Source organism: Schistocerca piceifrons, chromosome 5 (genome assembly GCF_021461385.2).
Source record: "Schistocerca piceifrons isolate TAMUIC-IGC-003096 chromosome 5, iqSchPice1.1, whole genome shotgun sequence".
Classification (NCBI taxonomy): domain Eukaryota; kingdom Metazoa; phylum Arthropoda; class Insecta; order Orthoptera; family Acrididae; genus Schistocerca; species Schistocerca piceifrons.
In genome coordinates this window covers 131384696-131410837 of record NC_060142.1, presented here as the reverse complement: position 1 = coordinate 131410837, position 26142 = coordinate 131384696, and the positions used below count along the sequence as shown (strand labels likewise).

At 42.7% G+C, this 26142-nt stretch overlaps 1 protein-coding gene across 1 annotated transcript in view; it reads right to left on the bottom strand.

Moving 5' to 3' along the window:
- LOC124798796 (probable cytochrome P450 6a14) overlaps positions 1–26142 on the bottom strand; it is a 35226-nt gene that overhangs the window by 3866 nt on the left and 5218 nt on the right. Inside the window, exons 2-5 of the mRNA XM_047262325.1 lie at positions 25128–25366; positions 18344–18606; positions 7354–7534; positions 2964–3219 (exon numbers count right to left, since the gene is read on the bottom strand). Coding sequence (XP_047118281.1) covers positions 2964–3219; positions 7354–7534; positions 18344–18606; positions 25128–25366 — 939 coding nt within the window. The remainder of the gene's footprint in view (positions 1–2963; positions 3220–7353; positions 7535–18343; positions 18607–25127; positions 25367–26142) is intronic.

The window sequence follows — 26142 nt, the reverse complement described above, 5'->3', positions numbered from 1 at the left end:
GTTGCTAAAGGGGGAACATCTTCTGTACTACAACTGGCCACCTCCTGACCACCCCTTCTGCGTGGGCGGGGTCAACTTTGTAACAGTACTTTCAAGTTGGTGTCCCCCATTTTTACTGCATGTTCGGATTGTACGCCCAAAAATACGAACGATTTTATAAATCCATTTTTTTCATTCGCTTTAGACGGCGCTGTAATAAACGATTCTACATTTCATTTAGGTGTAAATGTTTTCTAACGGTTGGTATACTTGTTCGAAATTTACTTGCAAATTAATTGTACACTAGATTGTGGTTAGCAGTGTTAATGTCTGGTTAGAAACTAAGTTTAGTAAGATAGAGGAACAATAGTTTCCTGCTCCCATCGAAATGCTTAATATCCTTGAAAAGAGCAATCTGACAGCGAATATTTGGTGGTGCACTGTGGCTTAGAGTTGGTAATTAGTGAAGAGGACTAGATCTGATAAAACCTACTACTGCCCTCATTACTGAATTCGTCGATTTTTTCTTTCACATGTGAATTATTAACCCACAATGGAACACAGTATACAGCAGTAGACTAACAAGTTCTAAGAGATAACATAGTAATGTTCTATCGTCCCATGAGGTACCACTCAGTGCCTGCACGAGGCTATTGCACAATCTCAGCTCTCCTTCGGTGTTTTCTATGTCGTTCTTGTAGTACGAGGTTCCCTCAAGAGTTGCTCAGAAATATTTTGGGAAGTTGGTGGTGGAGGATTCGACCGTTAAAGGTGACATTTAGCTTTACATTGATCTTTGTTAAGAAAGAAAAAAGCTAACTCCCGTCTTCGTTCTATATGATGTTAATCTCCACTGTTTGAAATATTCTTGCACTGTAATTAGGTGTGCAGAGTATCTCTTCACAAGCTTCAAGACTTCTCTATTGAGTGGCCAAAGCCTGAACGTAAGCATGAATAAACTTCCTCAACTCCGTTCCAGAGAGATCAGATGTTCCTGAGTCCCACAGAACTGGTGCCAAAACAGTACCATGAGGAAAACTACACTCCTGGAAAAGGAAAAAAGAACACATTGACACCGGTGTGTCAGACCCACCATACTTGCTCCGGACACTGCGAGAGGGCTGTACAAGCAATGATCACACGCACGGCACAGCGGACACACCAGGAACCGCGGTGTTGGCCATCGAATGGCGCTAGCTGCCCAGCATTTGTGCACCGCCGCCGTCAGTGTCAGCCAGTTTGCCGTGGCATACGGAGCTCCATCGCAGTCTTTAACACTGGTAGCATGCCGCGACAGCGTGGACGTGAACCGTATGTGCAGTTGACGGACTTTGAGCGAGGGCGTATAGTGGGCATGCGGGAGGCCGGGTGGACGTACCGCCGAATTGCTCAACACGTGGGGCGTGAGGTCTCCACAGTACATCGATGTTGTCGCCAGTGGTCGGCGGAAGATGCACGTGCCCGTCGACCTGGGACCGGACCGCAGCGACGCACGGATGCACGCCAAGACCGTAGGATCCTACGCAGTGCCGTAGGGGACCGCACCGCCACTTCCCAGCAAATTAGGGACACTGTTGCTCCTGGGGTATCGGCGAGGACCATTCGTAACCGTCTCCCTGAAGCTGGGCTACGGTCCCGCACACCGTTAGGCCGTCTTCCGCTCACGCCCTAACATCGTGCAGCCCGCCTCCAGTGGTGTCGCGAAGGGCGTGAATGGAGAGACGAATGGAGACGTGTCGTCTTCAGCGATGAGAGTCGCTTCTGCCTTGGTGCCAATGATGGTCGTATGCGTGTTTGGCGCCGTGCAGGTGAGCGCCACAATCAGGACTGCATACGACCGAGGCACACAGGGCCAACACCCGGCTTCATGGTGTGGGGAGCGATCTCCTACACTGGCCGTACACCACTGGTGATCGTCGAGGGGACACTGAATAGTGCACGGTACATCCAAACCGTCATCGAACCCATCGTTCTACCATTCCTAGACCGGCAAGGGAACTTGCTGTTCCAACAGGACAATGCACGTCCGCATGTAACCCGTGCCACCCAACGTGCTCTAGAAGGTGTAAGTCAACTACCCTGGCCAGCAAGATCTCCGGATCTGTCCCCCATTGAGCATGTTTGGGACTGGATGAAGCGTCGTCTCACGCGGTCTGCACGTCCAGCACGAACGCTGGTCCAACTGAGGCGCCAGGTGGAAATGGCATGGCAAGCCGTTCCACAGGACTACATCCAGCATCTCCACGATCGTCTCCATGGGAGAATAGCAGCCTGCATTGCTGCGAAAGGTGGATATACACTGTACTAGTGCCGACATTGTGCATGCTCTGTTGCCTGTGTCTATGTGCCTGTGGTTCTGTCAGTGTGATCATGTGATGTATCTGACCCCAGGAATGTGTCAATAAAGTTTCCCCTTCCTGGGACAATGAATTCACGGTGTTCTTATTTCAATTTCCAGGAGTGTATTATTGAGATTCTTCTGTCTGCTTAATCGACTGGCGAGCGCTACTTGGAAGTGCCTCTCAGATAACTCGTTGTTTGTGAGACGCATTAAGGTTCGGCAATTACAGCACTTGCGAGGAATTTCTTCCATACTGTGTCATAGGCAGCTGTAAGATCAATAAAAGTCACTGCTGTTATAAATGTTTGTTGGAACCCAGCTTCTATGTATGTGGTTAAGCTAAGTACTTGGTAGGGCACATAATGAGACACAACCAGTTCCTAAAGAATGTATTTGAAGGAAAAGTTTTAGGGAAACAACCAAGAGGCAGGCAAAGAGCAACGTATTTTAATAACATCAAAGAAGATATTGGGATAAAATCGTATGAAGAATTGAGGAGGAAGACAATGGAGAGAGGAACGTGGCTAAATCGACAATTCATAGCCTTTAGTTTATGATGACAGAAAATGTGGAATTATTCACAGCTCTGCAGCACATTTAAATTATGACGAACTTTTGAGAGAACATAAACGCTCATACATACCTGCGACTACTTTGTCGAGGTAGGACATACTGTTGATTGCTTCGTAGGTGACTTGGCCATCGTGCTGCTTAAGGACTGAGTCAATCTCGTCCTGCAGGCGCGCTTGGATGTCTGGGTGGTGAGCCAGCTCGTGAAGGGCGAAGCTCATGGTGGTTGACGAGGTCTCGAAACCCGCGATGAAGAACACGAACGCCTGGGCTGCGACGTCGTCGATCGATAACTCTGAAAGAGAATGGCAAGTTTTACGTTTGTCCCCCTAATTGTAAACGTTTCCACAACCAAAGTATGAGTGTAGTATTTATGAACTCTTGTAACATGTGTGGACGTCTGCTCTGCTGCTGAACTGTTCACATCAGAAAGGAACTACTGTGCACTTCCTTTTATATTTCCATGTCCGAACATCTGTAGCTGTTTTATCCACTTTAATTGCAATCGATTTAGAAACCACAAGACTTCACCTTCAGGCACGTAAGACGGGATCGATTATGTCATATCTGTTGATTAATGGATGAACTGCCTCGCGTCCACATCATACATGCTTACTTCTCATAATTCTTTTACAAGATGACTGTGTTTCACAGGTGACTTCCTTTTTCTCTGGATATGAAGTAGCGAACTTCGGATGTTTTAGTAACACGAGAGTAGTAGTTAACATTTTTTCTTGTGACGCATTAGAGGGAAATAGAAGCTATGTCTGTTAAGTTTGTTAATACTGATCAAATTTCATATTAATTATAGATAATTAGTAAACAATAAAGATATACTAATGAGAAACTTTTATTTTAATTCTATTTTTCTGCAATCTTTGACATTAATGATTGGAACTGTTTCTTGTATTACATTCACATATGAATAGATATAATTACGAAGTTTGCTGTTAAACAAATTTTTACATGTCGTTTGGAGGACCATTTACATGTGACAGAGGGGTGTCGGGGTCTCTACTGATGTTCCGACTGCAAATTTCATTTATTCAACTGAGTGTATGCAATATTACTTTTGATTTAATGTACGTCCTACTGTGGGACTTTGAGTTCAAAACTTCATTGCTGACTGACTGAAGTTGTATTTGTGCAATCGAGTACTCGTCTGGTTATGCAATTTATTTTTTACCACTTGGTGAGTTTTGTATCATTAATGATGTTCACTACTGGTGTGGCCTTGCACCGTTGCAACAGGTGTTTGGCTACAATGGAGTAATGCGGGGTAACCTCATCAATTTCGCAGTTAGGTAGACTTTTTAGTCCTTATAATCGTGCAATAACGATCGAATACAGTTATATAGGTCGGACTTGCAACAATGTAGCAAAAGTAGTAAGTAAAGGCCTCATTTAACTTCTGGGTAATTCCCTTGAAAAGCAAAATGGGCAATAACAGACTGATAGTGAAAGTGAATAAGTTTCGATCGTCTTATTTTTATAGTTCTTTTTTTTTTGTTATCTCAGGATTAGTTATGTTGACGTGTAATTTATTGTGCTTTACGTTGGGAATGGAACATTCCTTATGACAAACACATGTCTGGGCCTCGCAATGTTTACTTATGTAGCATTCATCGTAATGTCATGTGGGTGAGCATCTGCAAATTGTGCCGCCAATAGAAAAGTGATTTATGCTTATCTTGTAAAGGGCGACCTGAACTGTCTGCAATCACAGCGGCAGTGAATTATACACCGAAGCGCCAAAGAAACTGGTATAGGTATGCGTATTCAAATACAGAGATATGTAAACAGGAAGAATACGGCGCTGCGGTCGACAACGCCTATATAAGACAACAAGTGTCTGGTGCGGTTGTTAGTTCAGTTACTGCTGCTACAACGGCAGGCTATTAAGAGTTATGTGTGTCTGAGCGTGGTTTTATAGTTGGCGCACGAGCGATGGGACACAGCAACTCCGAGGCAGCGATGAAGTGGGGATTTTCCGTAGCACCGTTTCAGGAGTGTACCGTGAATTTGAGCAATCCGGTGAAACATCAAATCTCCGGCTTCGCTGCGGCTGGAAAAAGATTTTGCAAGAACGGGACCAAGGACGACTGAAGAGAATCGTTCAACGTGACAACGTACAACCCTTCTGCAAAGTGCACCAGATTTCAGTGCTGGGCCATAAACAAGTGTCAGCGTGCGAACCATTCAACGAAAAATCGTCGATATGGGCTTTCGAAGTCGAAGGCCTACTCGTGTACCCTTGATGACTGCGCGAGACAAAGCTTTACACCTGATCTGCGCCCGTCAACACCGACATGAGACTGCTGATGACTGCAAACGTGCTGCCCGGTCGGACGAGTCTCGTTGCAGATTGTACCAAGCAGATGGACGCGTACGGGTACGGAGACGACCTCATGAATCCATGGTCTCTGCACGTCAACAGGGAACTATTCGAGCTGTAATTGCGTGGGGCGTGTGCAGTTGGAGTGATATGTGACCTCTGATACGTCTAGATACCACTCTGACAGGTGACACGTATGTAAGTATCCTGTCTGATCATCTGCATCCATTCATGTCCATTGTGCATTCCGACGGACTTGGGCTATTCCAGCAGGGCAATGCGACACGCCATACTTCCAGAATGGCTACAGAGTGGCTACAGGAACACTCTTCTGAGTTTAAACACTTCCGCCGCCCATCAAACTCCCCGGGCATGAACATTATTGAGCATATCTGGGATACCTTGCAATGTGCTCTTCAGAAGAGATCTCCACCTCCACGTAGTCTCACTGATTTATGAACCACCCTGTAGGATTCATGGTGTCAGTTCCCTCCAGCACTATTTCAGACGTTAGTTGAGTCCATGCCAAATCGTGTTGTGGCATTTCTGCGTGCTCGCGGGGGCCCTACACGATATTAGGCAAATGTACCAGTTTCTTTGGCTCTTCAGTGTAGCTAAGTTACTAGAGTGATAGAAGCTCACCACACGTTCACGCGAATAAAAAGAAAACAAAGTCGCTTACTTAATGAAAATTACTAGGAGTGGTCCAGTTAAGCATGAAAGTATGGGTACCGCACTTCACACTGACATATTGATAACAAGAGCCATCAGATTATAAAAGGAAACCAATAGTCACTGTAATAGTCAAACCTAGTACTAAAAGACGTCAAAAATGTATCACCCACCGAATCAGAAATACACCCAATTATTAAGTGAACAAGGGATTAAAAATATGTATTATAGCCTCGGCACAGGTGGATGGATACATGAAAGAAACAATATAAAACTGCATCATGAAAATTTCCAATGACTGCGAAAAAATTAAAGAGTTAAAGAGTGATCCTGGAAAAGTATGAACGAACACCAATTCTCTCGCCAAAGCGCATGGTAAGTGAAGCTAGCTGTCTGTGAAAATTAGTTCAGCACAAAAAAAACCTGATGCGAAGTAAAAGACTTTGCGCTCACGTGCAAATGCGAACCATGCTTTCTACTCTATAGGCGTGCGAGAGCAGAAGATGGCTGCAGTGGTGGCTGAGAAGTTCACACTCATTAAAAAATAAATAGAAATAAAAAATCCTCCAAACAGCAGCAGTAGAAAAGTAGAGGCCTCGTCTCACCTAATCACCATGAACAGGTGCTGTGTGTATCACTGTGACTCCAATACAAAAGAGCAAACAATGCAGTGGAAACGTGTGGATTTATCATCGCAGAAGAAGGCGGAAAGCTAACTCTCAATAGGCAAGGTCATGCTGATTGTCTGGGACTGCCATGACGTGGTGCTAACAGGCTACGCTCATAACGACACATTGTCACAGGAGCATACTACGGAATATTCCTGACTAGTTTATGGGAGGCTATGACCACGATCCATCACGGGAAGCTATTCTAGGAAGTATATTTCTCAATGACATTCCTCAGCTCAATCTGTACAGGATGCAGTCAGACATGTTGCTTCTTTGGGGTATCAAATTTTCCATGTATGTACGTAGACGTCCGCAAGAGGGGGGGAGGGGAGGCAACAGGCAACAGGGGGCATGTAACCACCCCTCCCCCCTCCTTTTCTCCTCCCTGAAATCTGGAGTACAGAATTCAGTCCCTAGGATATAAGAAGTTTTTTGTGTCATCTATAAATTTTAGTTCATGCCATGTCTCGAAACTGACCAAATGTTTTATATAAGAAAATGGCAATTTTAGAGCCCTGACTCCGCTGGAAAAATTTCTGCCAACGCCCATTTGTATATATTTCTTCCGCTCGGTTGTGCTTTGCACTGAGTAGTTACCAAAGTAGAATGACGGAAATGTTGTATAAAAGAAAGTGTGAGAACTGGACAAACTTCCCAGGTCAAAGCAAAAATATTTCTTCTTCGTCAATGTCAACCCAATGCTCCAACATTTGTTTGCACTGCAGCACATAGAGGTTCAATGGACTGAATAAATGAACAAGCAGAAGTCGTTACTTACTCCAGACATCTGCTTCCGCATCCTTCAGCTCTCCACCCTTGCTGCCGTCGACGCTTCCCTTGTTCTTCAGTTGGATCATCAGTTGCATGAAGTCGTTCCTCGTTATGTTGTTCTCCTCCCTGTACTTCACTGTCTCTCTCACCATGCTGCGGAAGTACTCCGAGACGAGTGAAGAACTACTTTTCATCCTGCGGAAATAGTAAACGAGTTCCAGTTAAGGACCTACTCGTCATCACTAAATAACTGATCAGGTTTCCTAGAGTGACTATGAGATTACAACATATGAACAGCAAATAGTCCACATGCCTCTGACTGTATATTTCTGTGGTGTGAGTCACGCGTGAAGGCTCGTCTGAGAGCAGCAAGAGCGACAGAGAAAGAGCAATAGGGTAGAATGGCGAGGTTGTTTGCTTCCGCATAGTGGCAATGATCGGACAAAAACGTTCATTGTTGCCACGTCTTACAAGCGTTTGACGTAGACAACGATGGACAAAAGTGCGGCGCCACTAATGTACGGCCGCCTCGCACTCGGGGAAAACATTTACCGCCATACAGCGCTGTCATGGCAACGTGTCCCAAGAGCTGCTACGTCTCATTGTTTACCAGAGGTTAATACAGGGAGATGCGCGGATCTGTTCAGACTGTGGCAACCTGCAGCGTGAGGTACACTAGTCACTATACTCTTTCAGAGACAAACTCCATTACTCCAGCAAGAATCTTTCACTTTCTAGCGCACTGCGTGCTTTTGCGAAACGTCCTGGCAGATTAAAACTGTGTTCAAGACCAGGACTTCAACACTGATCATCGTCTTCCCAGGCAATGCTTTTACCACCTGAGCTACATACTACTCACGGGCCGCCCCAATGACTTCACTTCCGGCAATATTCTCTAATTCACAGACGCTCTCCAGCACGGCTTGCTGGACCAGTACTCTCAGAAGTGAAATTTCAAGTTTGAACGCCTGTTCAGCACACAGACTCAATCTGCCAGACAGTTTTGAAGACACATTATCAAAAAATGGGTCTGAGCACTGTGGGACTTAACTTCTGTGGTCATCAGTCCCCTAGAACTTAGAACTACTGAAACCTAACTAACCTAAGGACATCACACACATCCATGAACGAGGCAGGAGTCGAACCTGCGACCGTAGCGGTCACACGGTTCCAGACTGAAGCGCCTAGAACCGCACGGCCACACCGGCCGGCTGACACATTACCCCGCCTGGATTCGAGTTAGATTCCTGGCCTGGTAGGGGATTCTGTCCGCCCTGGGACTTGGTGCTTCCGTTGTCCTCATCATTTCATCATCATTCGGGAAAGTGGCGGGACTGGACAGTGGAAAGATTGGGAATTTGTATGGGTGCTGATAACCAAGCAGTTGAGCGCCCCACAAACCAAATATCAACAAAAAAAAAAAAAAAAACTCCCGACATGCACAGCGACGCGAGAAGTGTGGTGAGAGGGCATGGGGAGAGGGCCACGATGGGCTGTCAGACTTTGGCCTGATCACTTGTTTGCTTGGACTGCCAGTCTGCACTGGTGTTAAGACCCATTTCTGCGGGCGACTTTCAGTTCTCGATCTATTACTCCTGGAAGTTGAGTCTACAGCAGCGCCCCCATTCGTTTTATTCCCGAGCTGAGTCTCGCCCGTCACGAGTGGTCGTTCTTGCTTTACAAGCCAGTGGTAAATTTACATGTTCTGCGAGAGCTGCACTGTGTGCAGTTCGACATCTGAACGGCGCAAATGAGGTTATGAGGAACCACCCTTCTTAAGAAAAATCGAAGTATAGTAATAATTGCCGTCTGAAAGCAGTGGAAAACTACAACCGTTACTTTCCCTGAAGACGTGAAGGCACAGAGAGCTGCATGAAACCAGCCTGCAGCACAGCAGACCTCTCAGTTATGCACAATGACTGTTCTGTAGCGCCTACCAATGGAGTTTGAAGAGCATTTCTGTAATGCTCTCGTGGTTACTAAAGAAACCCGTGAGTAAACATTCTGCGGCTCTAAAGAGAACGATTCATGTTTTGATGTACAGTTTGCTAGTAGCGTTTTGGAATTGAACCAGTGGAACATGTGCGCTCTAGGCGAAGATGACCAAGCCTGATGGACAATCTAACATTGCAACATATTCACTGTTTTGGTATAGCGAGAGCTTAGTTCACTTTGTAGTCTCGCCCATAGTTAACGGCTATTGTGGATTGTACTAGTTTATTTTTTTCTGTGTGTTTTGTTCTTGGAACTGCTGCAGCCGCGCTATGTGGTAATAAATCGAGCATCATACAGAGGTTAATTATAATTTCTGTAGAATACAGCTATACCAAGCCTACACAATGACTTTCGTGTTAATGGTATCTATTCTCCTCCGACAGCGACTGCTGGCTTCGGTTTATAAAGACGCGTCAGTGATGTAGGCACAACTAACTACTGTGGTTGCTGGGGATTATGATTCTTGTTGGAGGTGACACATCTCACCCGACACTAGGCTATAGTACAGTTGCATCTCGCAACGCGTCATGTACCTGCACTGACGCAATCGGAGTACGTTACACCATCAATACCTTGGCTATAAAGCTATCAAAATGATAATCCAGCAGTTCACTAACTGTGGAATACGTTGATTAAAATTTCATCCGTGTGTGAGCTTATTTTCAGTACAAAAAAGCAGTTCCTATAGACGAAGAACGGCGTGAGTACATGTTCGCTCTTGAGGATGGCCAGGGCCGCATCTGTAGTGGAGCAGCGTGGCAGGAACAGAACAGCGCCATGTGGCGAGCCGAGCAGCGCTGGCGACACAAACCAGTGCTGTTCAGTGCTCGTGATTATAGTGGCGCTGCAGGCAGAGCGGCGCTGAGCAAGTTAGACATACTTGTTTCTGACACTTGCCATCAGGGCATTCGAGTGACTCCGGCGCCGTTAGTGGCAACAAAGGCAGCAGTCAAGGTAGCTAGACATATAAGGTAGGCCATTCCGGCAGTGTCCGCTAACAATTTACCCACAGTACCCTTCGCGCTGTGACGTCACTGGGCAGAGAGCATTGAGTACAGCAGCAGTGTGTTTATTACATAGACTTACTAAATAAAAACTAGACCGCGCATTGGCGCTAGTGCCGCGTCCCCACATTGAACGTGTTAGAAGCCGCCATTTGCAGGGAAACAGTGCGTAAACATGGTTCGTTCGTGTGGTAGTTTTAATTGTAACAGTAAGAATGGAAGCAAAGACGAAGACGGAAACAATGTTACATTTCACAGGACAGTCATTTCTGGTTGTTTGTTACTGTCTATTACTTGTATATAGTATTTTCATGGAGAAATAATACATCATGAGCGTTTGTTTTTGTTTAAGTTTCCCCTTACAAATGATTTTCTAAATCGGAAATGGATAGTTGCTACTCGGAGAGAGAACTTCCAACCGACAGGAAATCATTTTGAAGAGAATTGTTACATGGAAAACTATGTAAATAGACGTCAACTGAAGGACGATGCTATACCGACAGTATCTGGATTTCCAAATCATTTGTAAATGGTCTGAAGTGCCATTTTTTTTCATAGCAGGACCCGTTTTGTTGTCATCCGCGGCATCCGTACAGCACAGCGGTACGTCGACGACATTCTACGTTCCGTTTTGTTGCCCTTCATCGCAATCCATAGTGTCCTGGAAATCGTGCAATGTAGGCCCAGGTTAAATAGTGTGGAAATACTGCCAGTGTGTATAATTTTGAACGTTCCTTTTCCTGGTTACCAAGGCAAGGAAACCTCCAAAGCCAAAGCCAAGAAATGTTGAGACAGCAGAAAACGTATGTGTCGATGTGCACGTTTCTGGTTACACTGGAGACCACAATTATTCATTTCCATCAAGTCCAAGTAAGCTGAAGGAAAAGTTCGAAAAAATTGAAAAAAGGAAGGAAGCAAAAGTTGTGCAATATAAGACTAAGTTAAATACAGTGAACAAAAAGCGCAAAAGACAGACGCAGAAGATTTGCAAATTAGCAAATATTTTAGAAGAACTAAAAGCTACAAACTTAGTAAACGATACAGTAATCTCGCTCATTAACGCTACTCACAGTGACATGTTATTGGAGATGGCTATTACAATGTTGTATGTGTAAATGTCAGTGTGTTAGCTGTTACTTGTGATGGACTTTCCACTAATATTGCAATGGCAAAGGAGTTAGGGGCAAATATAATCGTACTGTCTGCTACTTTAAAAGTTTCATGTAATTATCTAATGCAAATAACTCGATGTAAACTCGCTCCACCTTGTCAGGAAAGAGCCTTACATTCTTACATTTCGCGTCTCTATGCAGACGTATTTCGGAAATTAGGAAACTTCATTCGTTTAAGTATACTTTTAAAATAGACTCGAATACTCGGTATTATTTAAACAAACATGTGTTTAATTTGTGCTTCAATTTGCTCTTGTTGCGTCTAATATACTTCAAATCACAACCCCAGTACTAGGATTCATCCCTGCAAATGGCGGCGATGAGCTACTTCAATTGGGGGAAAGTTGTCTCGCTTCTCCGCTACGGCGTGGTAGGGGCTTGGTTTATTACTGGCGCGTGTTGCGAGAGGACCGAATTATGAATAGAAATAAGAGTAACTGTGCAGATGCAAACTGTAAAAATTATGGAACTATGACTAGTGGTATAGTGTATCACCGTTTTCCCAAGAATTCCCTACAAAGAGAATGGATATCTCGGTGCAAGCGAACTGACGAAGCGCCAGCCGGTGTGGGCGAGCGGTTCTAGGCGCTACAGTCTGGAACCGCGCGACCGCTATGGTCGCAGGCTCGAATCCTGCCTCAGGCATGGATGTGTGTGATGTCCTTAGGTTAGTTAGGTTTAAGTAGTTCTAAGTTCTAGGGGACTGATGACCACAGCAGTTGTCCCATAGTGCTCAGAGCCATTTGAACCATTTGAACTGACGAAATTAATGTTATTAATGTCCGTATCTGCTCCATTCATTTTCTTCCTGAGGATTACGAGCGGTCTTTAAAGAACGAACTCCTGGAGTTGCCGCAAAAGAAGAAACTTAAAGCAGATGCAGTTCCATCTCATCATTTACCCAACCGGCACGGAGATTTATGTACTGCTGAAAACTGCACTGAACCTGACAATGAGGTAAGCAAGCTGCTGTGTTATACTGATCAATTAGATTAAGGTACTAATTCGTTAAGTTTTATCTTCTCAAATGAGTTATTTTTAGTGAAAATTTCGAAATGTAACAACGTAACAAAAAGTTTAACTTCGATTATCAAAACAAAGTTTCCTCATGTACACGAAAACATGATTAGTTTATACGATAGAACGCGAACTTTTATACGTTTCAGGCATTTAAATAAAGAAAGACTAGTAGAAGCAAGAAAGAAGAGTGGCACAAGGAAGAATCCCATGTGGACGGCATCTAACCCATGTAAGAAATGAAGAGCCACTAGTCGTCTGTAACTACAGCTGATCAATGCACTTGAAAATTACGGAATGGTGGTAAGTTTGTTTTACGCATTCTTTATTACCTCCTATGCCGAGCTATGTTAGTTACGTATTTTTTTAGGTTTAGTTTTGAGTGTATGTGTATGTATATGTGTCTCTAACGTGCCTGAAAAGTTGGTAATTCATTTACAAAACGACAACACTGCTTTTGTAACGCGCGCTGTCTGACGCAGGTTCGGCTTTTTGCCGGGTGACGAAATGCGAGCGCAGCCAGCAATACTTTTATCGGAATAGCCCTCGCTGGGCAGCAGTAAGCTGTTGTTGCAAGTAGCAGTCAGTGCTGTTGCCTGCACTTGCGTTTCTTTCGTTGTATTGTTGAGAAAGTGGTATCACCAGAAGCCTTATTAGCAGCTGTTTTCATTCCTTATTCTTTATGGGACCAGTGAAACAGCTATCATCACAACTGATTCATTTTGAACAAGTTTCCTGATGAAGTGCCAGCAGAATTACAAATTACAAGCACACACATTTCCGTAATTTCTTATTTCTTTCGTTGTCTTAAAACGACATGCGATGATAAATTTGCAGTAGCACAGCTGATAAACACTCGAAATCATTTTTGATTGTGTGAGAAAAAGTCTTCAAAACAGTCTTATTTTGACAGCTTCATCTGAAGCTCTATTTAAGTTTCATCCTGTGTGATAATTGCCATGCATAGAACGCTTAATTTCTACTGTATTGTACTTATCGACACTCAGGGATCTTTCTAGGTCGATGATAGTGTTGTGGAGAACTAATACATTTCACAGTACCATCAGCAAATTCTGGTGAAGTTTCTGTTGGCTTCCAAAATATACCTCACTTAGAACTCGATATTTGAAAAGCAAATTCAGTTAATCGCCATGGTATGGAAAAGTGGTTGTTGAAATATTCTTTCCGTGGATAATATTTGATAAAATGCCTTGACAGAAACTGCCTAATCTCCGATGAAAACAAAAGGCCAACAACTGATGTTTCTCGTAGTGGTGAGTCTGGCAGTATATTAAGCTCACTTCTTGCATCAAGCGATTTACGAGTATACTAGAAGAATGAAATCTACCACATTTGCTTTCCTTCCGGTATGCCCAAACACTGATTCCAATGAATTTCCCGTGATGATCTGCACCTGCTTGTGGTAAGATTGTATTAATATACCAGAATGAGATTTTCACTCTGCAGCGGAGTGTGCGCTGATATGAAACTTCCTGGCAGATTAAAACTGTGTGCCCGACCGAGACTCGAACTCGAGACCTTTGCCTTTCGCGGGCAAGTGCTCTACCAACTGAGCTACCGAAGCACGACTCACGCACGGTACTCACATTTTTAATCTGCCAGGAAGTTTCATATCAGCGCACACTCCGCTGCAGAGTGAAAATCTCATTCTGAAAACATCCCTCAGGTTGTGGCTAAGCCATGTCTCCGCATATCCTTTCTTTCAGGAGTGCTAGTTCTGCAAGGTTCGCAGGAGAGCTTCTGTAAAGTTTGGAAGGTAGGAGACGAGGTACTGGCAGAATTAAAGCTGTGAGTACCGGGCGTGAGTCGTGCTTCGGTAGATCAGATGGTAGAGCACTTGCCCGCGAAAGGCAAAGGTCCGAGTTCGAGTCTCGGTCGGGCACACAGTTTTAATCTGCCAGGAAGTTTTGTATGAATATGTTTATAACTATAGAATATTGTACCAAATTTTTCTGAGCATTTTAGACAAATGTGTTTGCTGTCAACATCACTGACTGCATTTGAAAAGTTCTGTATATCATATAAATTATCTACAGTATTTAGAAAATTATTTAAAGGAAGCACCGCCACGTGGCAAGTCCACAACACTCTGGTAGTGAACTACACAATTATTACAATGATTGTGAATCCTATTGTGAACGAAAAATTTTCGTTTCACCAGCTATTGAAGACCCTTAAAAATATATTATTCCATTGACAAAATCTGTAGTTGCTTTATTTTATCGCACTAGATAAGAAAATTACACACAGTAACTATGACTCTCCTATTTGTGTGCCATCATTTCCATCATTTGCCAAATTTTTATTTAGATATTTCAAACTATTTATGAGATACAAAGGCGTTCTGAATATTTCATTCTCGCTTTGTCATCTGGGAACGCGAGCAGAATGGACTGTTCTATATACAATCCATTTTCTCGAGAACGGAGTGAATTATATATCACATCCCAAGTTTAAATAATAGTTTAATATGTTAACTACATTTCGTATGCAGCAGCAGATGACCTAATAAACACCAAACACAAATTCATAGCGACTTCTAGTTTTCATTGTGAACTATTCCACTTTCTTGCAGTAGCTTAAGTAATTTTGAAATATCACCATAACTATGATGAAGTTTCATATCAGCACACACTTCACTGAAGAGTGAAAATTTCATTCTGTAAATATGACTTCATTTATTTCTCTGTATAAACTTGTTGCTATATCTTTGGTGTCAGCAGGTGGCTTAGTAAGCTCCTGAAGTATCTTCTGAACCCAAGGGCTGGCTCAGGCTGCAGTAGTACGCTGCATCAGTCACGTGCTCAAGCTGGTGACTTCTAGAAAGCAGGTGTGGAAGACGCGCGCCACCACACACTCTGTGTAGAGATGCCAGTGGCCACGACGCGTGTGTGTTGCATCTCACACACCGTTCTGGAAGTATTCTGTCCCTTTCACGTCTTCCCCTTGATGTCCGATCAGAAGGACTCTGTTGTGAGGTCGCATCGAACGCAACCTGACAGTTAATGGTGTGGCGCTCTCTCAGCAATTTCTGTCCGATTTTCAGCTGTTGTCATTCGGCTATTCGTCAGAATCAGTTTAAAAGTTCTACTCTTCGTTTGCTTCTCCTGGACAGACGTGTGCCTACTCTTCTTCCATACATGGTGGATGTTGCTGGATCTTCCCATGGTACTAAACATCCGTAAATGTCCAGCTACGAGTCTGTAGAAAGCAGTATAGGCGACGTACAGTACCACTCAAGACTGCAAAAGTATGTTTAATTCTTTCTTGGTCCAATTAGTGAATTGCCGCAGGACTTTCCCCTATATGTTTTGTGTTGTTCTCTCCATGAATTGTCTTGAGGCAGTTCTCATAGCATATTGAATTCGTTTAGAGATGCACATACTCCACGTGTGTGGCTAATCTATTCCAGAATGCCCTTGCAGTGCATTTATTGACGAACGCAGAATCCATTTCGCAGTTAAACACTTTGATATGGTTTATCTCAAGAAGTCATTGAAAATTTAGAGCGTGGTGTTGACAGAGATCAGATTAGGATTGCATTCTAACACAGACTGATGTGTTTGACGCATAACAGAAATATCTAGTACAGATTGTATAACTTCGTAATGATTAGTACATTGTCGGCAATATCCTTTCTTCCAGTACTCCTAGTTCTGCAACGTCTGCAGAAGAGCTTCTATGAATTTTGGAAGGTGGGGGACGAGGTACTGGCGGAATCGAAGCTGTGAGGGCAGGTCGTAAGGTGCTTGGATAGCTCAGATGGTAGAGCACTTGCCCTCGAAAGGCAAAGATCCTGAATTCGAGTCTCGTTCTGGCACACAGTTTTAATCTACTAGCAAGTTTCTAATAATATTTTTTTTTTTGCGTCTATTGAGACCACGCAGGTTCCTCAGACTTCATCCTGACAAAACAGTAGCGGTTTCGAGTCTGGGAGTGGATGACCCCCACAGTACCAAACGACATACTGCGGTAGTTAAGGCCAGATACCACTCTGCAGTTCAAAACCCAAAATCTGGTTTAAGGGCCAAGCAAACCAAGCCGCCGGTCGGGGCGCTACGCTGGTAGGAAAGGCAGAGGTATCACAATTATAAGATTGGTACGCAGAATGTATCACAATTTAATAGTGCCCACTTGAGGCGCCAAGCTGAGATGGGCGCACAAGTGCAAGATTTGCATAGAGTGCATATCACAATTAGAAGCGAAGATTGATATGGGAGAAAGCGTACGAGGGAAAAGGGAGGAAGGGGGTTGCCAAATGATAAGTCGCTTGTGTGGAAAAATGGTCTAGAACTGGCCATGGATCCTTGACTGACCTACTTGGTCCCCTAATTCGTCACTCATACTGCATGTCTGGTCTTCCATTCAACTGCTCTTCCAAGTCCTTTGCTTTCTCTGACAGAATGACAATGTCATTGGCGAACCTTAAATTTTTAATTTCTTCTCCACGGATTTTAACACCTACTCCGAATTTTTCTTTTGTTTCCTTTACTGCTTGCTCAATATACAGATTGAATAACATCGGGGAGAGGCTACAACCCTGTCTCACTCCCTTCCCAACCACTGCTTCTCTTCCATGTCCCTCGACTCTTATAACTGCCATCTGGTTTCTGTACAAATTGTAAATAGCCTTTTGCTCCCTGTATTTTACCCCTGCCACCTTCACAATTTGAAATAGGGTATTCCAGTCAACATTGTCAAAAGCTTTCTCTAAGTCTACAAATGCTATAAACGGAGGTTAAGCTTTTCTTAATCTAGCTTCTAAGATAAGCCGTATGGTCAGTATTGCCTCACATGTTCCAACATCAACAAAAGCAAAACGAAGATAATGGAATGTAGTCGAGTTAAGTCGGGTGATGCTGAGGGAATTAGATTAGGAAATGAGACACTTCAAGTAGTAAAGGAGTTTTGCTATTTGGGGAGCAAAATAACTGATGGTGGTCGAAGAAGAGAGGGTATCAAATGTAGACTGGCAATGGCAAGGAAAGCGTTTCTGAAGAAGAGAAATTTGTTAACATCGAGTATAGATTTAAGTGTCAGGAAGTCGTTTCTGAAAGTATTTGTATGGAGTGTAGCCATGTATGGAAGTGAAACATGGACGATAAGTAGTTTCGACAAGAAGAGAATAGAACCTTTCGAAATGTGGTGCTACAGAAAAATGCTGATGATTAGATGGGTATATCATGTAACTAATGAGGAGGTATTGAATATAATTGGGGAGAAGAGGAGTTTGTGGCACAACTTGACTAGAAGAAGGGATCGGTTGGTAGGACACATTCTGACGCATCAAGGGATCAGCAGTTTAGTATTGGAGGGCAGTGTGGAGGGTAAAAATCGTAGAGGGATACCAAGAGATGAATACACTAAGCAGATTCAGAAGGATGTAGGCTGCAGTACGTGCTGGGAGGAACCGCGGGACTGCTACGGTCGCAGGTTCGAATCCTGCCTCGGGCATGGGTGTGTGTGATGTCCTTAGGTTAGTTAGGTTTAAGTAGTTCTAAGTTCTAGGGGACTGATGACCTAAGATGTTAAGTCCCATAGTGCTCAGAGCCATTTGAACCATTTGAACGTGCTGGGAGATGAAGCAGCTTGATACTTGAGTGCATTCATCCCCATGAAGGTAACGCCTCACACTGATTCTGACGATGGGCAGCAGTTCTGAATGAAATGGACGTTTAATCATTTAATACTCTTCATGCGATGAGTTTGACAAATATCGAACAGAGAGCACTTACCTGTTCAGTCAGTGCATAATGAATGGAACCGGTACGGGTCGCAGCCGTTCTGGTGATTACCTTAGTAAAGTCGGCAGTTTAGGATGTATGGAGGAGATGATTATGGTGAGGATGTCCAGCACACCCTGCGAGAAGATGCGCCGCCCCCACTGGCGGAACTCGTTCTCCGGGTCCCGCTGGCAGTTGACTTGTACGCCGAAGGCGACGGAGGCGATGACGTCGGTGGTGTAGCGGGCGCTCAGCTCCCGCATCTCCAGCGCCTCCCCGCGCGTCGCCGCACCCTCCAGCACCTCCGCCATCTCGCGGCCGCAGTCCGCCATCGTCTGCGAAGACATAGGTGGACATGTTAGCTGACATCGACTTATGTGCCTCTGGCCGTCGGCAGAAATTTCTCCAAGAAAAGTTGCCATTTTTCCTACCACTGAATCGCTGCATTTGAAGATGAACTGTGCTCCAGTTACTAAATTTGACGAAATGTACACAAAACGTACTGTATACTAAACTGTTGTAGGTCATCAGTTCAATTCATTTTTGAAGGTAGGTTACTTTTTTCCGCAAAGCCTGTTTCACCAGGAGGCCTACACAGGGTCAACAAGAACTCCACCAACCCTTATTCAGGGATACCTTCTGAGTATTTTGGTGTAAGGAACCATCGTCTCCAGTGGGTTGTTACAGGGTTACTGCATTTCGCTTGGTTTCTTGTCCGGATTACTTTGAAGACATGTTGCATGGAAAATAACGCACAACAGTGCAAATGTCGAGGGTATGCACTGTGTTGTGTACATAGTTCTGCATAGTCAGCGCGTACACAACTTTCCCACTAGAGCGCGCCCCGCTAAGCACAACAGCGCAGGCGCAGCGCTTGTCCATCTTCGCAGTACGAGGTACGAGATGGTGCTGCCTTAGAGATGGACCGAATTCTGCTTCCGCCGATCCGCGTATTAATATGTAACGTAGAACCTTTTCTCATCACGGATCACACTCGCGCAGTGATACCTGAACGCACGAGGTATTATAACGAGTGTACAGACCTCCGATCAGTCAGTCTGCATTTATCTGCACCAGTCTGCATTTATCTGCACCAGTCTGCATTTATCTGCACCAGTCTGCATTTATCTGTACCAGTCTATAGTGAAGTTTCAGTCTGCGCCTAATAAGATTACCACATTCCTGTACAGAGTCATGAAGATAAATGTATAGACACTTTGTCAAGTATCAGAGATATGTGAGAATAAGATTAACATACCAAGACCAAAGGAACTTCAGATTGTCAATTGTAAACAGCATCCAGAATCAAGTTACGTAATGTCTATACTTTTTATTATTTTAATAAATGTGTGTAAAATTAATCAAGTTCTGTTTAAAGTTGGTCACTGTCGATCTGCTACTCTGAGCGTGCAAGTGGCATCTCTATCGTCTGACCTAACGGTAGAAGAGAAACACGCCACGATAAGACCACGAGACTTATAGCTGACACTCACCTACATCGTTAGAGCGTCAAGTCAAATAATCTGATGGTCTGTGTACCGAACATCTTACAGTACGCACACCACACACTGTGTGTCTTGTTCGCTGACAGTACCTACTGTTGACAACAACACTGATCTCTTTAAGTCATTGCCCTGATGTCTCCATTCAGTACTACAGCAGATCCTTGTTATTTTGAAATCGGAAAGACCGACAACTTGGTTAATCCACTGCAAACGATAAATATGAAGGAAATAGATCTTGAAATATCTTAAGAATTATCGAATAATTACCTACTTGTATAGCACAGTCACGAAATTCATACTTTGTGTTTGACAATCTAGCATATTCTGATTATTCTCTAATCTAGTAGGTTCTTTGTTGCTGATAATCTGTATCTGCTCCGCCATGTTAAAGCTAAGCTCGCATCGGCGGCATCGGTAGATTTCCGTCATCATTGAGGAAATTCTGCTAACTGAAGTTAGTATAGCTGCGAACATTTTAAAAATCTGATGCAGCAGTAGTTCTACGCTGATATTTATCCACTTACGCTTCAAACAATACGACATATGGTTAGTAACGTCTCACTTCAAAATTATCAGTTCAACAATCCAGTGCCAGCGATTCTCTCCCGTCTCCAGAGAGTCTAATTTGTTTATTCGATCTAAAATCTCACAGGAGAAGTGCTATGTCTTTAATACTCAGACTATTGCTTATTTGATTGACATAGTTCTGGACTACATTATAAAATAGATACGATAGGTAGCACATCTTAACTCTTTGTTGCCTGTTGGTAGTCCTAAATACCACCTCTTTCAGTCCTTATTTTCCCCGAATGCACACGTATTTCCCATACCCTTTGGTGACGTAAGGTTTAAGTTCATGTTTTTCTTGAGTCAGCAAAACTTCACTGCCTTCTAGATCTCATTTGCTGTCCAAAAAGTGTAGTTGTGTAGACCTTGGAGACAGCAGACTGCCATTGGAGAGAGAGTATTTCTTATTTATGCTGTCGTTCAGTTCTATGAACTTTTTATGTTTATCAGTATAGGTATGATGAAGATTGGCTTCTGTATTCTTCTGGTGCACCTCTTTTGTTAAATCTGTAGTTTTTTATCTACGATGTAAGCAAAAAATCACGTGGTCCTTTGAAGTACCGTCTGGCCATATTTCGCATACTGGTGCACAAGCGTAGCTTATTGCTTTCTTTTACGTTTTTCGTTGTATTTTACTAGTTTTGTAGATGTATTTGCGTAAAGGTCAGACTACTTTTAGTGGTCGCATGATTATAATTTTTGTAATGTTTTTCAGAGACGTACCATTTTTCGAAAACCGAAAATAATAAGAGATGACTAAATTCTTCTCGAAGATTTGCCAGGAGATAATTATGTTACAGATAGAGAGGATGATGAAGACTATTATACTGATGCAAGTGGCTTTAATAATTCGGCTGTTTTAGGTTCTGGTGCGATTTCTGAAAATGTTTTAGGTTTTAGAGCGATTTTTGAAAGATTTGGTAGACTGTGCAGCAGTGGTGTTCGAAATCAGTTTACCTGAAATTGTAGTGGATTCTGAAACACAAGGGTTGCTTGCATGAAAACTCCTGAAAAAGTGAAAAGATATCTGAGCGCGAAATTGACAGGAGGTAGAGACAACGATCAGTTGATACTAACACCCAAGTCTACAGTAGCCCTGATGGTAAGTAGTTTTATGGCAGTTGATGTTTGTGTAGATGTTAATTCTGGAAATAATGCTCATGTATTTTTCTTTCTGGACCCAATGGAGGAAACCTGGGAGTGTGTGAAACAGCTACAGATGTGATGCTGGTGCTGCTTTAGTCTTAGGGGATCTAGTGTACCAGAGTAACCTCTATGCAACTCAGAAGAACAAAATTCTGAGCCTCAAGAAGAAAGAGCTGATATCTTTCAGTAGAAGTAAATTTTTCATGGCTACCATAAATTTCCCGAATGGAAACACTGTTGGTCGTCTAGTGATGACCTTGCTGTTCAATTGGTAAATAAACACAATGACTTGTGACGAGCTCGATACAGTGCTCTCGAATTTACTTTGGAATGATATCTCCCTTGCATTCCACCAAATAACACTGACAAAGCTAGTAAAGTGAGTCCTATGATTTGTTTTACAGATAATCGTTCCGCAATATTGTATGACGGAACAGAAGCATTGAGTGTAGATGAGTCAATTACTTTCTTCATAGGGAGAATTTGGCGAAACACTCCAACCCACTGACGCCAGTGGAACGCAGTTAAAACTGTGGTGTGTTCCAGACCAGAAAGACTAAATTCTTGCCTTTGATATTTATCAAGGGAGAAATGCAGCTCTAGAGAGAGAATTTGAAAATTATGAATTAGGAGAAAAGGTAGCTTCAGGATTATCAAAAAAGTTTTGGAGAAAAAACAGGAGACAGTACTTTGATAACATTTTACTTCCATTGCGCTGCTTGAAAGGCTAAATCTAGAGAAAACTTCGGCTTATAGGACGATGAGGATCAATAGAAAAGGTTTCCCATCAGGCCTTTCGATTTCTAAGGAAATGAAAAGAGGTGACTTTGATTACGAGGTGTCAACCTCTGGAATTGGGGTATTTTTCTGTAAAGACAACAAAGCTGTGTGTTTGGCTTGCAATTACCATGGCACTGAAGTAATATTCGTGCCCAGAAATCAAAAGTATGGCACCAAAACCAACATTCAGTGCCTAATTGTACTTAGGTACTACAATAATTGTTACACAGGAGCTTTGGACCATTCCGAAAAAAATGTTTTGCTGAATTCCATTTAGGAACAGTGTTACTACCTTCCTAATATTCATAAATTTGTAGCCTTTGTGTATACTATCACATACTGTTTTGTTAGTTACAATACGTGCTGTACTGGGAATTGTAGATCAGTGAGTCACTGGACAGCCAGTTGGTACTTAGTAAAATAATAGATAAAATTTTTGAAAATCAATCTCTGTTATTTTATTACTACTTGCTGCTGTGTTCAATAAAAAACAGAAAATATATGTGTTTTTGATAGTTCAGGACACTAAGGGTTAAGAGGCTTAACTATTGCAAGAGCAGGTTGTCTGTGCAATGTGTGTTGTTGCACTGAGTGTTACCTGATACGTCTGCTGATTACTTTCCTTTGAAAGGCTGGCACCTCACATGGTGTCTGGTGAGTTATAACAATTGCAGACTGCGCTTCGTGCATCTCATGCAAACTCATACTACCTCACTAAGTAAGTGATCGATTATTTATCCCTCATGAGTAATTGGCAGCTCCCTAGACTTCATCACTGAAGTAAATTGCATCATTTCCAGTTTCGCGTACTACAAAACCATTGCGAAATGTCACAACTGCAATATCTACACGCATGGATACTTGGAAATACAATAAAGTACAGTAAAACACTCCGAAGCCTTTCTTTTCTTATCCTTGCATTAATCTCTTCAAAGTCTACGTCCCAAAAAAATTTGCATGTATTAGGGAACTATTTATTGGATGTTCTAGTAAGACTGCATTTGATTCTCGGTTTTGTGTAATAGGAAACACGCGTATTGACGAGGCAGCAGTAAGCCTAAACTCACTCACAAATCATGTGCAGCCTTCAACTTGTCTAAAATTTCTGAGGTCAGTGAAATACGAAATTTATGCAGTGACTCGCAAACTTGTCTGAGAAAAGAACATATGCATTTTTTACAGAGCCAGTGATACAAGAGAGATTACGAAAGTACTGACTTGCTGACAGCATACTCTTTCCTGTCGGAGCATGTTGGCAATTGATGCCTCAGCAGAAAAACAATGTATAAATACGAGACAACTACCAGCAGAAAGTAGGTCATGGTGTTGCTGCTGTTCTGTGTGTGTGTGTGTGTGTGTGTGTGTGTGTGTGTGTGTGTCATCGAGAGATTTTGGCTACAGACATAGACGAGCATTTTCACATTAAACATGTAAGTATTAAAGATATTTCTAACAATAGTTCCAATTTTATATGTATCTTCTAATACCAGAGTATCTTGGAAATTTTGTTCTTGATTTTGCAGGTAAAAACATAACCTGCAGGAGGATGTATATTAACCCACGAGCACGTTATTGATGGTTCTATCTTGTCTGAGAAAAACGAATAAAATTATAATAATTTCAGCTACTTCTGACAAATATTATGTGATATTGCAAGCTCTGAAGTCAGATGCGTCTTTGAAAGCATTAAATTCTTCCATTCACTTATTGTTAAAAGCTAATGTGGGCTGTAAAACGCTGGTATTTTCACTAAAGTTGCTTTGCCAAAATGTTTTCAACATTCAGAAACTAATTCTCTAACAAAATAGCTCAGCTGAAGGACTATGGAATCAAAATTGCTAATGGAAAGGCCGAAGCTGCTGTAGATTCTAATGCTGTATATTTCTTTTTCGAGTGGGTCAAATTAAAAATATACGTAAATTACTTCTTGTAGATTATAAGAAATTTAGAGAAGGCTGTCATAATTTGAATGCAATTGAGTGCTAACTGTTTCCCGAATAATTATCGCCATATTTATGCAATATATTACACACAGCTTTCACAGGTACCTTTAGTCTCTCAGACCAGTGATTCTGTCTCTTAATATCAATGCTGTTATGAGCTTTACAACATGAATGTGAGATTTCCGATTGATGGTCTACCTCCTATCAAACTGAATTGTACAGCCTGTAATACAGATATTCTGGTGAAAATAAAAGAGCACCGTTAATTATTAGGAGTTTAGTCATTTTTATACTTACCATTTCATTCTTCTGTAGCATACTACAAAGCCAGAAATAAGATTTTCTGATCGTTACGCAGTACAGTATTCTACATAAACAGAGAGCTGTGAAATATACTTGTTCCACACTTTTGAACATAAAATTCCTGTGTGTGTGTGTGCATGTTTTTCAATTTACCACCCACCACCATCTTTCATTCTTTTATTTTCCTACCCATTTAACAAATACCACACATTCATCTCTTCATTTTCCTACCCATTTAACAAATACCACACATTGATCTCTTCATGATGTCTTAATCAATGGCGTGTGGCTCGTGATGTCATCAGTATGACTTCATCGAAAAAGGGATGTGGCTTGTGACGCCATCAAAAGTCAATGACCTCATCTCAAGATCAAAGACCTATGTCACGTGACTTCACAAATGTAAACGAAATACACTATAGTTCTCATAGCCCTACTAACAGTTACTGTGGACAATAGCTTCTGGTAGCACAGACACAGGAGTGCAACGCCAGCTGCTTAACATGCCTCCTGAGGAAGATTAGGACTTGCAGTCAAATAGCATGGAAGCCACCTCGCGTCAACGCTTCTGTACTGTTGAACACAGAATATGAAAACTGCCAGCTGACTCACCTGGAACATCATCTTCATTTTCCCAGATGTAAATGTGGGCGTCAGCTTCACTCGTAGCCTCCGCCATCTGTCCCCTCGTAACACGAAAAGATGGTGGTTCAGGGGCTCATTTTCATTTATTGGCACTGCTCTGTCTTGGAAGGTCCAGAAATCTTTGACGAGGATGCTGCGGATCAAATCTGGGTCCATTACCACCAGGCCTGGTCGGTGGAAGAAGTACGTTCCGACGAAACGATTGCCTGAAAAAAAAACACATGGATACTGTGCAAATCACATTTAAGTGCCTGGCAGAGGGTTCATCGAACCACCTTCACAATTCTCTATTCTTCCAATCTCGTATAGCGCGGGGAAAGAATGAACACCTATATCTTTCCGTACGAGCTCTGTTTTCTCTTATTTTATCGTGGTGATCGTTCCTCCGTATATAGGTCGGTGTCAACAAAATATTTTCACATTCGGAGGAGAAAGTTGGTGATTGGAATTTCGTGAGAAGATTCCGTCGTAACGAAAAACGCATTTCTTTTAATGATGTCCAGCCCAAATCCTGCATCATTTCTGTGACACTCTCTCCCATATTTCGCGATAATACAAAACGTGCTGCCTTTTTTTGAACTTTTTCGATGTACTCCGTCAGTCCTATCTGGTAAGGGTCCCACACAGAGCAGCAGTATTCTAAAAGAGGACGGACAAGCGTAGTGTAGGCAGTCTCCTTAGTAGGTCTCTTACATTTTCTAAGTGTCCTGCCAATAAAACGCAGTCTCTGATTAGCCTTCCTCACAACATTTTCTATGTGTTCCTTCCAATTTAAGTTGTTCGTAATTGTAATACCTAGGTATTTAGTTGAATTTACGTTTTTTAGATTAGACCGATTTATCGTGTAACCGAAGTTTAACTTCAACACCATGTAGTGCCCGCAGTTGGCCTTTGTGACCCCGGTTCCTATGTGTTACTGATCCTTGTTGTAAACCCAATGTGCCACGTCAGCTTGTAAACATTTATTGAATCGTCCTTTGTA